This window comes from Aythya ferina (genome assembly GCF_964211825.1).
Source record: "Aythya ferina genome assembly, chromosome: 1".
Lineage (NCBI taxonomy): Eukaryota > Metazoa > Chordata > Aves > Anseriformes > Anatidae > Aythya > Aythya ferina.
In genome coordinates this window covers 68,668,381-68,685,109 of record NC_140296.1, presented here as the reverse complement: position 1 = coordinate 68,685,109, position 16,729 = coordinate 68,668,381, and the positions used below count along the sequence as shown (strand labels likewise).

Here is a 16,729-nt window from a genome sequence, read left to right as displayed (position 1 = left end):
TATTGATTATTTGCCAAGAACAGTGTAGTTAAAGGTTTCTTTCGGACATAATGATTCTTTTTTCATGTGGAAGAATGGAAACATTGTGGAGTACATTTAAACATTTGCTGTTCTTTCAGCTTGAATGCACCTGGATCGGATTCCAATCACGGCTCGTCCAGAGGGATCTATGGAGCAGGCAGTTCATCTTCACGATCCAGTGCAGGAAATCATAAACAATGCAATGCAACAGCACACCTTCACAGCAATAGAAGTGCACCTGATGTTGAAAACATCAAATCCAAAAACAGTTCAAGCATACCTAATAGGACTTCAGCACAAGCAGCTTCCATGCAAACAGTGAACAGAACAGGCCCCTTTACCTTGGATTCAGGTGCCACATCTCAGACTCATGCTGCAGGCAAAAGAGCCAAGGGCACGAGGCAGAACCAGCAGTCAACGCAACAGCAGGCACCAGCTTTGGCAGAGCAGCCCCTCCAGCAAGCCCCAGCATCCGGGCCCCAGCAGCAAGAGCAACAGACTGAAAGTGCTTTGCCACAGCTACCGCTTCTCAACACACCTCATGTCGAATGTGCCAGCAACAGAAGGCACAGCTCAGAGGACTCAGATCTCACTGGGCTCATAGAAACTATGGAAAAAGACTTTGACCACCCAGAAACCCCGTCCCCAGATGTGTTTACAGAGCAGCCCCCATCTCCGCTAGCAAAAAACAAAGGTAATACAATTCTGTATTTTTTAACAGGATGATTCATTATGTAAGCCACAGAACAAGATTTAATCAGCTGTAAAGGTCATGTTTTCATAGTGTGGAAGGTAATAGCTCTTCCCTACTCTTCTGTATGCATCTGTGTGTTGAAACACTTCCTCTTTCTATTTTACAGTAGTGAAGTTCTCCATGTAGTGCTAGATTTTCCTGCACATTTTTTGGAACATTCTGATGAAAGCAAATGTGAATATTTAGACATCTGACCCTCTGAAGAAGAAAATGATTTTGGTTGCAGCCCCTTCCCCTGTGGGGTTAGCATCAATCCCTCCCACCTCCAACTTTTGTACTTGGAGCTGGGGGTTGAGGAAAGGACAGAAAGAGGAGGAGAGATCTATAAATCTTTGTGGTATTGCTCAGGAATGGAATTCTTCATGTTCAGGCTTGCAGTTGTTTTAGAAAATCCTTGATGTCAGGTGGTCAGCAAATTAATGTTACCATTATCTCTGTATGAGGTTGGAGTTGAGTTTTAATTCTTTATGGATCTTTTCAGTTGTCTAATGGACAACTTATTGGATTTCATACATCAGATATGTTCGTATCTTAAAAATACATGTTACTATAAACCCTTTGTTAGAGTATAACTTCTTACTATGCTTTTTGTATTAGCCATTTTAGTTGACCCAGAGTTATGTTGTTACAAATTTAATCCTAATGTGTTTCTTTCTAAATAATTTTTCACTTGATCCTAGCAATGTTGTGCAGAAACGGTACTGGTATTTAATTTATTAGAGATTAAGAAAAGAAAGGTGGGGAAGGTACATCCTGAAGTATGGTCATGCACAACAACAGAAGAAAGCTTCACTGTTTTTAGTAATGAGCAGGATACGATGTTGCATTTGGACTTTCAAATGGGACACTGAAGTGACGAGAGGTTTTGGGGTCCTAATGAAGCATGCTGCTACTTTGTGTTTTGTTTTTTAATTTAGCTGAGGGATGTGGTAGGAGGAATTAAAGAAAAGTGCTCTCGAGAGATAAAACCAGCTTGCCAGGTATCCCCTTCGTAAGGGCTAAATGGTACTCCAACTAATTACATGACTATAGGTAGGTTTCATAGGTAGCATCTACGTTAGCAAATAGTGCAGTACTGGGGCTCCGCAGAGCAAAACGGCTGGTAGAGAGGGTGCAACATCTTTGTGGAGCACATCTGAGGGGATTTACAGTGGACTGGTCCAGTCCATGTACTCGAATGCCAGGGAGGGTTGGGAGTGTTTGAGGAGTGGATCTTCCATTTGTAGTTCAGTCCAAAAAAACTGATTCTTGCACTCCAAGACTGCTGTACAGTGGAGCTGCTACACAGTATGTGGGGACAACTGAGTTTCATTTCAGAAACATTCCTGATCCAAGTAACATGGGTTAGATATCTACATTAACGTTTTTGCACATACAGCAGTTTCTAGCAGTCTATGTATTGGAAACTTGTCTTAGCGAGTAGTTGCTCCTAAGTGTTTGATGGACCTTTGATTACATTTTTCAACCATATTTAAATACGTTTTCTTGAGATAGATGCTTCTATTGATCTGTCTATCAGTTTGGAAAGCTTTCTAAAAAATGATAAAGTACTTCTTTCTTTATCAATCTATATGGGAATCACTTTCTGGCACAACTTTCATTTTTATGCTTTTTCCAACTTTCTCCTGATCACAAATGCATTCAGGTAAATTCACTTTTTTCTTCCTATTATGGAGCCTCTTTATCATTTGTGTTTTAGCATGGTGTTATGCTGAATATTTAAACATGTTATGTATTGCAAAATATATAATGAGATTTTTTTGCAATTCAGGTAGGTTTTTTTGACTTCTTTGCCACCTCAGATCAATAAATAAGATAAGTTCACGTGGACTTCTCTTTGGGTAAGCTTTATATGAAACCCCAGCATTATCTATAAACCATAACTAGACCTTGAGAAGCTCAACACATGAAATAAAATGTGCCTGTTTCCATTGGCCCTCTTCAAAAATATAAACTGTAGGGGAAGTCCCATATCTGTCTGAATCTACATACACATACCGATCTTTTTCTTTAGATAAATAGCTAGAGCCAGTTGCAGACATTTGCTGAAACAGCAGCTTTTGAACTAAAATTCTATGTCAGAATATCTTGTGCAGGATTTTAGTCTTGTTTTACGTTCCTAATACATGGGTCCTAGTAGACTGCTGCAAAGGCTACACTAGATTTTTTGTTGAACAGCTACTTCATGTTACATTTTTATTTTATGACTGCACTTCAGATTCCTTTTTGCTAATGATGAGCATTAAACTGCTCAGCAATCCTGAATGTAGACTAAAGTTGATGCAAATCTTGTAATGAGGCCTTCTGAGGCAAAAGTAGAATACCCCCAATAAGTGTGATGCTGACCTCCATAAAATTTATGTACAGACCTATTTGCATTTACACTATTATTTGCATTCATGGTAAAAAAAAAAAAAAAAAAACAATGTTTTTGTTGTTACTGATACTGAAAACATTAAGTCTGAAAAAGAAAATATGAAGACACTTCCCTTTGATATGTACTTGGTATTTACTAAAATACTGAAGGGAAATTTGTTTTGGTACAAACTGTCCCTGAGAGACATATTGTCAAGTTAAATATGACAGCTACAGTTGTTCTTCTACTAAACTGAATTTGGATGTGAGCTGGTACAAATCCCAGTAGGGGTCGAACCCAGTTATTCAGCACAGGTTAAGTGAATCTTGGAGTGAACTATTAAGTCTGTCCTGCAAGCATCACATGGCTTATAAATGAAAACGCTTAGTCTGAAGTTTAATATCTAAAAGATCTTATTGGTAAGGGCATATATTATGTCTAATGAAAGATATGATAAGAGTACTGTGAATGCTGTCATCCTGTGTGAGAATAACGAGAGGCGATGGTAGGATGATGATGACTCTACAGGCACACACAGTTTCTCTGTACTGATGTTTTTCTCGATAACTTTCTTTTCTCCCCAGGAGCTTGCTTTATACCCTTCTATTTTGCAAGCCAGGACCTCTGGCTTCATTTTGAAGGTTCTTAAACCTCTACATTTTGAGCTTATACTGGGCTACATTTCAGTTAGCCTGTAGAAAATGCAGGAAAAACATAATTGATTGTTCATGTAGCACTATTTATTTATATGTGGATTGCTTCAAGAACACTTAATGCATTATTTTCCCTACCTTGAGATGCAGTAACACTTAAATGTGTCAAGGCCAATCTGTTTTACAGTCAGCTTAGCTATAGCTCTTAAAACAGTAGACCCTGAAGAATAAAACATGTCAAGGAGAGAAAGTTCACTTGGGTGTGAGATTTTCAATTTTCTTTTTTTTTTTTTTTGGCATCTTTGCCAAGCAAACACTGCTAGTGATCTTTCTCTTCCACTCTAGTCTTACTGTAAGGTTTTGTTTTGTTTTAACTGACAAGCATGCTCAGCGTTTCTGTTCTTCATTTGTTGGGATGATAAAGCCTGTACCAACTTCTGAAGTTCTCGTTTAAATATAGTCTTACGTGGTGAAACAGTCAAACTGAGTCCGAGAAACATAGCAGAGGAGCGCTGCATGTAGCCAGGTGCCCCATGTCTACAGAGAGGCAATGGAGGTAGGGCTCAGGAACATAAATGTAACAGTGGTGATAAGAGTTCAAGTTTGGTATTGCTCACATTTGGTGTGAAGTGGTTGTAAATGTTTCTGTATCATAACAGAAAATTAACTTCAGATTTTTTAATGTGTTAGCCACCAAAATGAAACGAACTAGTCCATCGTAGAGAACTGCTGCTGAAAATCTGAAGCATCCTTATCTCCCCAGGGAAAGGGAAAACACTTCAGCGGAAGACTAAGCCACAGAAGAAACGGGAAGAAAAGGACAGAAGAGGGAAAGGAAAGCAACAGGAAGATGAACTGAAGGATTCCTTGGCAGATGATGACAGTTCTTCAACCACAACCGAAACCTCCAACCCAGATACAGAACCACTTCTCAAAGAGGTACAGCATTGCTTGAAAAAGGAGACTCCTTTGTAGCAGGTGGATCCATCACCTGTTAGAGAGCAGCATGGCACTTGGGAATAGGGTCTTTTTTTCCCCCAGCCTTCATATACTATAATACCTAGCAAAGAAAGAATGTTAAAAACCCTCTTTTACAATCCTTGCTTTCACTTCTCAGTTTTTTCTTTTACAAAAGAGGAGAGTGAACATGCTTGAATCATGTAGTCTCGGGACAAAGTGCCTGAGTGACTACAGTTTGAACAAGCTACCAGTTGTCAGCAGAATTGTGGTAATCATCTCTGTGCATGCTCCTAGCCTATTGTGTGTGCAGAATAAAACACAAGGTATGGACACTAACTTCACTCAATAGTTACTGTACACTAAAACAATGCATTTAATCGGTTACAAAGGGTCAGTTTGCTGGTGGTAACTTGTCAACAGGTATTAATTACCTCTGCCAATGCAACCAGACCTCTACTATTAGTTTATTCACTGAGCTTACATGCTTCTAGGTAATAAACAAAAGCTCTTTAACCACTTGTGTAGTGGTCAGTTTGTCATGAATGTTTTCTTCTAAAACATGTACTATGTAACCAAACAAAGCAAAGGTGGTTGGTGAGAGAAGAAAACAAAGCCTAAGTTTTGGCATGTCTTAAATTTGAACTTTAGAAAAGATGGACGTTCTAGCTGGAGGGGGATAAAAGTGCATCTACTTCATTTTAAAAGTTACGGTTTAATTTAATCGCTTTTGATTTTCAGGATGGCTATTTGACTGTATAGACACATTCGGAAAGTTCTAGAAGTACAGTTAGAAATCAATAATTGTATGGGGAAGGTGCACTTATTCATCGTTTCGTTGATTAAATCAAGCAGTTTGTTATAAATGGCCTGGACTGCATACAGTGGATGCCGTGTAGGTCTCAGTGCAGAGCTAATCTTTTTGAGGCCATGGCTTTGATCTGCTCAGCGTGTGTTAATTTGCTGTTTGGAGAAGCAGGAATTAAAACACCTAGGAAAAAATGGATAGTGTGCTTTATTAGAAGTAAAAAGATAACTTCTGTGCTTCAAAATTGCTCTTATTTTCAGCTAGTATTCTTTCCTCAGTGCTACTTGCACTGTGTATGTTGCAATGCAAGAGGGACTTCTCATTTACTTCTCATCATTGTTGATATGCTATTATAATGTCTTTTATAGGAACCTGAAAAACAAAAGGGAAAAGTTACACCAGAAAAAACTGAAAATGAAACAGTGCAAGTGAAACAGAAAAGTAAAAAACTGCTAACAAGTATCAAGAAAGAAATCCCTGTAGATGTGAAAACCAGGTAAGCATAACGGGTTTATTAGTAAGAAGACATCATGCTTGGAGGGAAGATTGATTTAAAAAAAAATGAAAAATCTGTATTCAACTATTGTGGCTGCCAGTCTGGCTAATGCCAGCAGCAGATAGCTTCAGGCAGCTTCCTCTTCATTCCTGGTATCAGGGAATATCTGAAGCTTGTAAATAATGAATTATTTGGTGGGAGTATGGTGCGTTAATAATACGAGAACTAAATCCAGAGAAGAAAATCAGGTTAAGCAATGTTAAGTTTTTTTTGAAAAAAAAAAAAAAAAAAGTATCACAGACACAAAACAAGGCAAACATTTCTACAGGAGCTTCTAGTGGCAACACTGTAAGCCAGTGTTAGCATGAGTACCTTTAGTTGCTCTTGGTGGAGTTACAGCCATGCAATTCCCTTCATTTTTATCAGAATAAATCAGTGTCTTGGATCTGTTGTTAAAAGATGCTGCTGCTGTCAATCACTTTCCTGCACTGACAGATAACTGATTGCAACTTATAGAGTAGAGAAAACAAACAACCTCAGTCTTGCTGTATCCTGTTCATATTGAAATCTCATTCTGAAATTCTAAAGTCAGACCAGTAGCAGAGTGCCACAAGAGTAAATTTTGCCACATACTGAGGTGTGGTATATTGCGTTGTTTTCCCTGTTGCTGTAGTTAATACTAGACTGAGATTTAGTTTGAGTAGTTAGTATACATTCATTTTCTTCAAAACATTTCTGAGAACATTGCCAGGCGAAGTCCCTTTGAATTTTTTTCTTCTTACTGTTAGCTGCTTTCCTCTATCGTCTACATCACAAGTTTATTACATGTGACAGTATTCAAAGGCTCAAGTAAGAGTTGAGTTGGAATTCTTCTGCAAGAAATGGATAAAGTTTATCCCTAGAAAATTTACAGTGAGACATATGTAGCTGGAGAAATAAAAATATAGAGCCGAATAAATTTGCTGGTGGGGTGGAATAGTTTTGTCATTGATAAATAGATCATCCTGTGCATTCATGGCAGTAGTTTATGAGGGGCATGCAAGGGGGATGAGAGTAGTAAAACAGCAATTGCCATCTCGTGGTTGCCCCTGCATAATCAAGCAGGTTTTGTAATTGTAGAGCTCCAGGATGAAGGCTGCTCCTGCAAGATGAGTGAGCCATAGTACATATGCGCAGTAGTGTGGGAAGGAGATGAGCTGGGGTTAGGAAGGATGAAAGGGTGGAGCTGCGTATAGGAGAAATACAAGAGATGACAGCAAAACTATGTTCATGAATAGCTTTGAAGTGAGCATGTTTGACGTAAGAAAGCCACAGGAGTTGAGTCTTCCATAAAACTGACTCTATGGCAGGCATATGTATTTTTATATATATATAGTTTTTGAAAAAGTATGAATTGTACCTTATGTATATAAAAATAAAAAATCCTTCAGCACTTCAGAGAGCAAAAAAATAAATGGATCTCTATTTCTATTCAGTTCCTTGGAATTATCTTATACTCCCCCACTGGAAAACAAGCAGCGCAAGACCTTTCCATCCAAGATATCTACACAGCACCTCTTGGCGAACGGGTCCAAATCTAGAAACCTGCCGAAAACAAGAGGTAGTATGAGGCTGTTTTCAGAAACATCATGCAACTTTCATTCTGTTTGTTTGTAACCCCTTCTAAATGTGTAATTCTCAGTTTGGTGTTATAAGGCTGCTCGCTTTATTATCCACGGACTTGCTTTTGTTTTTGTTTTAATAGGTCCAAACAGTAAGTTAATGGAGAGCAGGCCATCAGTATTAGCAAAATTTCTCCCCAGTGGTTCTGGACATGAACTAGGAAACACCAGCAGCTCAGAAGGCGAAAAGGATTCTCCACCACCGGAGTGGGACTCTGTGCCACTTCACAAAGCTGGCAGCTGTAAGTAGTCAGTAAAGGATGACAGAATTAGTCTTCTGCAATGAATATCTGTAGGAGGATCTATAAACAGATTAAGCCTGCCTAGCCTTTTTTCACTGCATAGCTGTGCTCCCATTTTCTGCTGTAGGCCTAATACTAATAGCAACCTGTACAATTCGGGAGATTTGAAGACCATATGGGTCATTCCATAGTTCTTCAGTGATGAATAATTCTTCAGAAGCTGCTAAGGAAATGAGAACTGCCGCTTGAAAACAAAATGTATTTTCTGCAGCAGATGGAGTTTTGTTTGCTAGAGTCTGCTGCAGCCAAAGTTTAAACTAATTAAGTGATCCCTCCCTGGGAGGACACATTGGAAACACCTTATTGCAGTGGTTAGCATGGGGCACTATTATAAGTTTTGGTTGCATGGTAAGTCCCCTTGTGGGAACCAAGTCACCTTCCTCTTGGTTGCATGTGATCATAAAATCATCTCTCTCCACAGTGCTCACTTAGAAAAGTTAAAAGTTTCATTCTTTTTCTTCTGTACAAATCTGTTTGTGTTGGTGCTTTCACTGATGGACAGTCTCACAGTATTTAGTAAACCTGATCAGCAGTAGGTGAATACAGGGAAGGAGCCACCTCCTCAGTAACCAGGAAGAGCCTTTGAAATAATTCCTCAATTTGAACAGAATAGTAGCAGAGTATGAGTAGCCATCATTTTAAAGTAAATACTACAGGAAGGTATTTTATGCTTCTTTTTATAGCTACGGACAACCTTTATAAACTCTCTCTACAAACCATGAATGCAGATGCTTTCCTGAAACAACGACAGCCCTCACCTACCCCTGCCTCTCCATCTCCTCCTCCTCCTCCTGCATCCTTACCTTGTGGGTCACGCGGAGGCACTTACAGCAGCATTGTGAACAGCAGCTGCAGCAAGTGAGTTCAAATCTGTACTTCCTCCTGATGTCACAAGCACAGAATACTTGAGGAACCGATGTGCTCGATATGGTTCATCTCCCTTTTCTCGTACCCATTTCCTCTTCCCATGGAAACTGCCTTTTTGCAGATATTACTGTGCATATCTTACCATGCTATTTTTTTTTTTCTGGGGTTTGTTACAACTTGGTAGATTAGAGAAAAGTGCACTTAGAGAAACTGTTGAACTGTTGTTAACACTTTCACGACTACCAGATTGGATTGTTGGTTGTTTATCAAAGTGCTGAAGTCCAAAACCTTAAACCTTTTTTTTCTTTCTTTTACCTTTCAGCGAAATGAAAAGCAAGCAGCCTAGTGGTACCAAGCACAAGCTGGCAAAGGCAGCTTCTCTTCCAGGCAGGAATGGTAACCCCACTTTTGCTGCTGTAGCTGCTGGTTATGACAAGAGCCCAGGTACTAGAACCAGCTTGGCATACTAAATACCTATGAATATTTCCTGAATATTCTATTTAGTTGGTTGGTTTACTTTTTGCTCAGTTTAGATATATTGTTGCAGGTGGCAGTGGTTTACCGAAGGTTTCACCAAGTAAGACGGATGTTTCCAGCAATATCAGCATTTCCCACGCAGTTGTTGACAGTGATGGATCTGACAGGTAACCTTTATACCCCTTGAAAATATCTAGGCTCCTAGAAAGCAGTTAATAGCATTTTGAAGGTAGTGAGCAGAGTTTATTCTGGTTCTGCTGTGTGTTTTTTTTTTTTTTTTTTTTTTTAATATATAAAGTTCAGGCACAGCATCTCTCATTTACAAAATAAAAATAAACCAGAACTTAAAATCTTAAAATCTTAAAAAAGAATATTCTGGATATGATAGGAACTTCCCCCCTCATTCCTAATTTTGTGTTCTCTGGACATCCAAACAAATGAGAAATCAGCTTTGCTGTTTCAGTATTGAGGAGTATGTACCAGGGTGACTCAAAATAATTCATAGACAGATTTTCACATTGCTGTACAGCAATGTCTGTCGCTCCCGATTTTAACACTAAGACCAGAACAGTAACTGTCCTTTTTGTCACATGTAGAAACAGAATATTGCTGCGCTCAGTCATATTCCCCAGTGCACAGTGTCTTTTTTGATATATTTTGGCTGTGCATGTCTGTAAAGAGCAGCGTGTGTCTGTTAGCCTTTCTGGAATAGGAATGAGACTGGAAATCAAGTTCTAATACACAACTGAGTTGCTTTTCTGAGCAAGGTTTGTGGGTGGGTTTCTGGTTTGTTTTTGTAAATGTTTATCACTGATTCCAGTTAGCCCATCTGTATTTTCGATAAACTTGCCCACAAGCTAGAGTGTGAGCATTTGTTACAGCTCCTGAGCAGTTCTATAATTTATCTGCTTCTCAAACTACACTATGTCTGCAAGTATTCTGAAAAACAGAGCAAAAGAGCTGTCCTCAGAGTTGTGTTGGAGCTTAGTATACAGATTAAAGAGCATTATATCTAGAGGAGTGTGCTGCTCCAAAGTGGATGTATACACTGGATAATGTTTTACTGTAATCATTTTTTAAAATTAAAATCTAATTTTCCAACTCTTTATCACCATTTTAGTTTTTATAAGTGTGTATGAGTATGTGTACGCACACATTTGTGTGTATATATGTATTTGCAATTGTTAATTGTTGGTAATGCTTTTTTTTAACGAGTTGTGTATTTCTTTCCCATTACTCCTTAATATTCAGTTCGGGTTTGTGGAGTCCTATCAGCAATCCCAGCAGTCCTGACTTCACGCCTCTCAATTCATTCTCTGCGTTTGGACATTCTTTTAACTTAACTGGAGGTGAGGTTTTCTTTTCAAGTATTTCCAAATACAGGTAAAGAAATGTTTCCGTGACACCATTTTAAGTATGGGCCCTTGCTTCCATGCCTACCCCCAAAAAGGATGACTTTATAGGAAAATGCATTATAATTTGGTGCCACGTTCCGTGTTTCAGCCCAGAGAGTGTTAGTGGAAACTTTCAGATTTTGTTGCACTGAAAATAGTTGCTTTGAAGTTTCTCAGTTTCAGAAACATTTCTGTGTTGGTCTTCCTCCCCTCCATCCCTCCCCCAAAGCTTTACAGTAAGTCTCAGAAGTGTGCCACTAAGCCTGTGGTTTCCTGAACAGTTCACGCTTGCATAAAACCATTGCTATATACATGAGGTAATGGTCCATCCCTCACGTTGCTTTCCTCTTGTGTATTCCTCTAGCATTCATATGGCTGCATAATGAACTGATGCACATTAAAACCAGCAATTAATTCCTGCATTTAAATATATAAATATTTAGGTAAACTTTCCATAAGTGGCTAATAAGATGAGACCTTAATGCAGGCAAGCTATATTGTAGGGGACAAATGTTCTACTTATTTAACGTAGATTTGCATACGATGTTTGGGAGTGCATGGTATTTTTTAAGGTGTCTGCATGCTGTTCGATTGTATGTTTGCTGAAAAATGCTGGGGGTCTGCTTTCACCTTCATCCGAAACACCTGGCACCAGTGACTTGAGGGACTGCAGTAAGATTCCTGGGATTAATTCTGTGTGCAGGGACTGTGCAAACCATGAGTGCTGGTGCTGCCCTTTCCTTCCCTTAGCAGAGCTGGGGTCTGGGTGGGCTGGGGCACAGCCAGTGCCATGTCCCTTACCAGGAGTTACCTGGGAAAGGAGCACAGTGCTTGCAAGAGGCTGCTTCAGCACCGTCACTTACTCCAACTGTAGTTCACTTGTTATAATGAACCAGCAGGATTTTCAGTATCGCTGTGCTTGTGCCAGATTCTCTGACTATTTGGCCTTGTGCAATCAGTATCTGGAATAAAATCAGTTCCACAGCTCGATACTGAAATGTGCACAGTAAGTGTAGAACTTTTGTTTTTTCCCACCACAATCTTGATTCAACTTTGTAGCCAGTGTCTGATACAGGGCAAGTGAGATGAGATCTGTGTTAGTGTGTGGCCTTTTCTAATCTCAGTTCTTGTACTGCACCAGGACCTACTAGAAAAATGTGGGAAGTAACAGTGAACTATATTAGTCTGCAGTTGTTCTTGAAAAAGGAGGAACAGCCATGTACTCAGTTTTATTTCATTTTATTTTTAGAGGTCTTTAGCAAACTTGGTTCGGCTCGATCTGCTTATGGGCAGGATGTTCAAAGAAACTGGAGTGAATTCAATAATGTTCCATCATCCATCTGGGATCCTTCAGCTACAGATTCTGTACCCTCCTGGCCAACAAGCTCGAGCTCTCCAACTCATACAACTGCAGTAAGTATTCAGCGCAAATACAGCGCTTTGTTACCGTTACCGACCTGTTCTGTACCTGCCATGTAATTTCAGTTAGGAGATTTTTAATATAGATGAAAAAAAAACCAAACAGATGAATTTTAAAGGAAAATGAAAATTAAATGTATTCATTGTTCTATGTGTTTAAGTTGAAATGGCCATTGGCCAAAGTGATTAGTCTCCTCACATGCAGATAACAAAGCCATGTCAATTAGTTCATATAAAACTTATCATGAGAGTGTCATACAGCACTTAGCAAAAACGTGTTCTGTTTCCACATACTTGAGGATTGTGAGGAGACATTCTGCGCATGCGTTGTGGCTGAACGCCACTGCTGTCACTTCCAATTTGACGGACAGTTGCAAAACAAACGTCTGATAACTTTCAGATTTTGATTCTGTTTGCTGAATCCAGTGTGACACCTCCCTGTAAATTAACAGAAGTCCTAATAATAATAATCTAAAAGGAGAAAAAAAAAACAACAAAACAACTCAAGTGTGTTTTTCAGCATCAGAAAAATGCTAGGGGACTTGAGCATAAGTCTTTAAATTGACTAAGTTTGGAGGTCTCAGCAAAAGAGCTGTATAGACAAAAATGAAAAAAAGGCTTTTACACAGACTGTAGCACTGCGCTCTCGTCCTTCTGCCTTTATGTCAGAATAAAATTTATATCACAATAGTTGTCTTCAGTGCCAAGTGAAACTGTTCTTCATCTTGTCCTCTGAAAATATTTCTGCAGTGAATAAGATGCAGTTTTTACTTCTCCTGGTAGCAAGCAGTTCAGATGGAGTAGGGGCAGGCAGCAGGCAGGGGAATCCAGAGAATATCACACGGCTTCTTAAAGACGCGTGCTTGCTGATCCCTTGTCACGTGGTTAAAACTGTAGCTATAACATCACTGTGTCAAACTATGTATATTGCTATGTGCAATATACACAAACGGAAATGTTTGATTTTTGGGTACATGGAGGGCAGATTTCTCATCAAGTGATGGAAGGAGGGATCAAGGATAACTACAACACTCCAGCTCTCAACCTGTTTCCTGGCCACTTCTGACAAATACCTAGAAGTGTGCTGCAGGAAGCATTGAGACAGAAGCCAGACAAATGATGTAGAGGAATTGTTAGTCTCTAGTTTGAAAATAAAATAGCATTTCAGAATAGTTTTAGTTCCTTTTTATTCAAGAAGATCACTTGATAAACAAGAAAGCAGAAAATAGACTGAAACGTTCAGAGCCTTTTTAATGATGATAATTTTTAGTCATTTTTTCAAGTGTTTTTGATGAGCCAGAACAGGCAAACTGCTACTCCTGCCACTGAAGCTAAATTCTAGATAAGGGAGAGGTACCAGACCAGGATCTGTACTTTTCTTCTTTCTGGCACAAGAGGCAGATCTCTTCTTGCAAACAGCAGCTATATAGTGGCTTCTGTATTATCCTCTTTTCTAGGAAGGGTTCTGGGGAGTTGACTTTATCCTTCCTTACTCCTTTTGCTCTCCCATTTTATGCATAACTCTTCACTTTTGTACTAAACAGCTTTTGACTTCTGCGTCTCTTCTCCCCTCAAGCCTTGCTGCATTAGTGCTACTTCTCCCCAAGTTTCTTTCTAATGACAGCCCCTTATTCATCTTCCCTCCATTTTCCTATGTGCACTTCTGTGTGTGGGCTGCTTTGCACCTCCCTCCACAAGCCTTGAAAAGGAGTAGCTGTCTAATCAAAGGTGTTTTTCTCTGCCAGCCCCTACCTGGTGGCTGCTTCTACTTCATGAGCAATCGCCTTTCTATCAGACTCTCCCAGGTGCTTTTGGGATACACAGGAATAGTTCCTGGCTCTTTTGCCCATAGCAAGAAATAGAGTGGATTTAGTGTGTCAGGGATGTTGGCTGAGCAGCAGAATGAGTGTTTCTTGCTGCAGGCTTAGTAGTCTAATGCTTGCATAGCTTAAATATAACCATTTAGTTATGTAATGGTTACAAACTCTGACCCCAGTTTAACTCAACATCTCAGTGACATTGGAGGGTCCTAGTGATGCTGGCCTGGTTTAACGCTTTCAGATGCTCAAAATTCCTATCCACCTCTGTGTATCAAATTGTGTGAAGGCCATTTGCTAATGTGTTAGTGTCCAACCAGTTTTGGATATGGTTAGGTTGAATTTATCTTCATTCCAGGGGAAAAGATTTAAAAAAATTAAAAAAAAAAAAAAATCAGAGTTTACCTTGTTTGCTTTTCTAAAAGTATTCTGATTTTAGTCTTCAGATGCAGAGTACACTGCCACTGGTTAACCTTCAGTGTGCGTTATCTGAGGGCTGAGATCTTGGGAAGGGATGCCATCTCTCCACCCAGTAAATCCAAACATCAGGGTGTTGGTACCTTACAGCACGTACTCAGCAAGTCCGCTGCCTTTTGGCTGTATCAAGTTTACTGTATATTTGCAAATTGAATTTACAGCATATGTGCACTAAGTCTGTTGGCACTGAGGTGTGTAGTGCGTTAAGCCTACATGGAGCAGGTTCTGGGCTAATATTAGCACGAAAGTTAGGCTAACCTTTCTCACTGCCATCTCTGGCTGCCTCTGAGTATCACTTTCCACAACAGCGTTGGTTAGATTCCCCTGCTTGTTGCTGGCCGCTCTTTGGGCTGTCATGAAGCAGTTCACAGAAACTGGGCCTTGTTCATGTCTGTGTGCGTTCTCTAGGCTTGCTGTTACCTCTCCCATGCCTCCTAAGTGCATTTGTGACATGTAGCAGCACAGCTGTGTCTGCACCATGACCACTTGTCAGAGAGACCTGTCTTGAGAGCCAAGACAGACTCTCTGAACTCCATGACAAATGGCCAGTTATTCCATCTCATCTGCCTTCATCTGGATAGGAGAAAAGAGCAAATACTGGGAATATGGGGAGATACAGTGGGGCTGAACACAGGTAGGGTCATCCAAACTATAATTTTTTCTAATGATTATGTATGAATACAAGGAGACAGCTTTGCAAACTGCCAAAAAAGGATCAAGGAATAAACTTCACTGCTAACTTCCAATTGAATTGTGTTGTTGTTTTTTTTTTTTTTTCCAGACTTGAACCATGTTTATCTACCTTGTTTTAACTAGTTTAATTAAGCTTAAGCATTTTGGCCTTTGTCTGTTTAAGCTTGAATACCTGTAGTGCTTAAACTAGTATGATATGGGGATGTATAAGCTCAAATGAAAACAGTGTAAAAGCCTGTGATGTAATTGCACTCTTTGGCCCACCAGTTACTGGACACACTTGGTGATATCATTAGTAGTGTGATTCCTTTTTTGTTCGCCCAGAGGAATCTCAAAACGTCACGTTGCAGTGAAGATGGAAGGGCTTCCACAGCGGGCTTGCTTTTTCTTAAATACTTTTGTTTCGGAGGGGGGCTGTAAAAATAAATAAAAAGTGGTGACAACAGAGGTTACCTGACAGCTACTCACTGGGCTCTTGTCTTTACTGCAGTCGATCCTTGGCAACCCAAGCGGCCTGTGGTCCACCACTCCATTCAGCAGTTCCATTTGGTCAAGTAATCTCAACAGTGGCCTTCCCTTCACCACTCCAACAAACGCCTTGTCAGGTATTGATCTCATGGGTAGTGAAAACTCCTCTCCTCCTCCTCCATCCACTGCTGCCACCGTTGCCAATCCTGCTGAAGACATGGGACAGACCTACAATCCTTGGAGAATTTGGAGCCCAACAATTGGAAGAAGAAGTTCAGATCCTTGGTCTAATTCACACTATCCTCACGAAAACTGAAATCTGAAGTCAAGCAAAAGGAAAGGACTCTCATCCAGGTCATGAAACAATTCTGAATGCGGATTTTTGAAACATCGTTTTCAGGCTGTTGCTGGTCATTGCTTTTCTTTTTTTTCTCTCCCGCCCCTTTCCTTCCCTTCCCTTTCATCCCGCCAGTCACGCTTTCACCACTTGCTCGTTTTTAAAGTCTGTCCTGCGATATGGTAGTGTGAGATTGCAGATAAGCTTGAAAAAGTCTGGGTGTGGTCACAAATCCAAACTGCAGCTGAAGCCTGTAAATCTGAACAATTTCACTGGTTTCATATTTTACCATCTGCCACTTCCATTTAGGAAACAATTTGAACTATAAAACGGTCCTGGCATGCAATACTTTTATGAAAGTACCGGTTTGGGTTTTTAAATTTTTTCCAGTATTACCCTCCAAGTTCTAATTTAAAGAAAAAAAAGGCACTTTGTGCTAAAATGCAGAGTATTTTTTTAAAATAAGGCTGTCTTTGTTAACACAGGTTCTAAGAATGTAAAAAAAAAAAATAAAAAAATAAAAAAGGAAAAAATAAAAAAAATAAAAAAAATACAACACAAAACCTTAAGAGTAAAATGGCTGAATGTAAGAGCATTCTGTTAAGACTGTAATACACTTTCTGTGCTGTTTGTACATTTGTAAACCTGAATGCATTTTTAAGTTGAACTGAAATGCACACAGCCAAGACTTGTGGAAGAAACAAGATACCTTGTGCATTTCTTAGGGATACAACTTTGGGTTGTACTTTAAAATAAATAATGCTTTTTTCAA

The 16,729-nt window shown here is 39.6% G+C and overlaps 1 protein-coding gene across 1 annotated transcript in view; it reads left to right on the top strand.

Moving 5' to 3' along the window:
• The window catches only part of TMEM131 (transmembrane protein 131), a 96,970-nt gene extending 80,241 nt beyond the window's left edge, over positions 1-16,729 (top strand). The window contains exons 31-41 of the mRNA XM_084496462.1: positions 120-715; positions 4,548-4,723; positions 5,918-6,045; positions 7,521-7,645; positions 7,790-7,948; positions 8,692-8,866; positions 9,198-9,319; positions 9,423-9,519; positions 10,604-10,701; positions 11,996-12,159; positions 15,643-16,729. Coding sequence (XP_084352588.1) covers positions 120-715; positions 4,548-4,723; positions 5,918-6,045; positions 7,521-7,645; positions 7,790-7,948; positions 8,692-8,866; positions 9,198-9,319; positions 9,423-9,519; positions 10,604-10,701; positions 11,996-12,159; positions 15,643-15,936 — 2,134 coding nt within the window. The 3' untranslated portion in view covers positions 15,937-16,729. The remainder of the gene's footprint in view (positions 1-119; positions 716-4,547; positions 4,724-5,917; positions 6,046-7,520; positions 7,646-7,789; positions 7,949-8,691; positions 8,867-9,197; positions 9,320-9,422; positions 9,520-10,603; positions 10,702-11,995; positions 12,160-15,642) is intronic.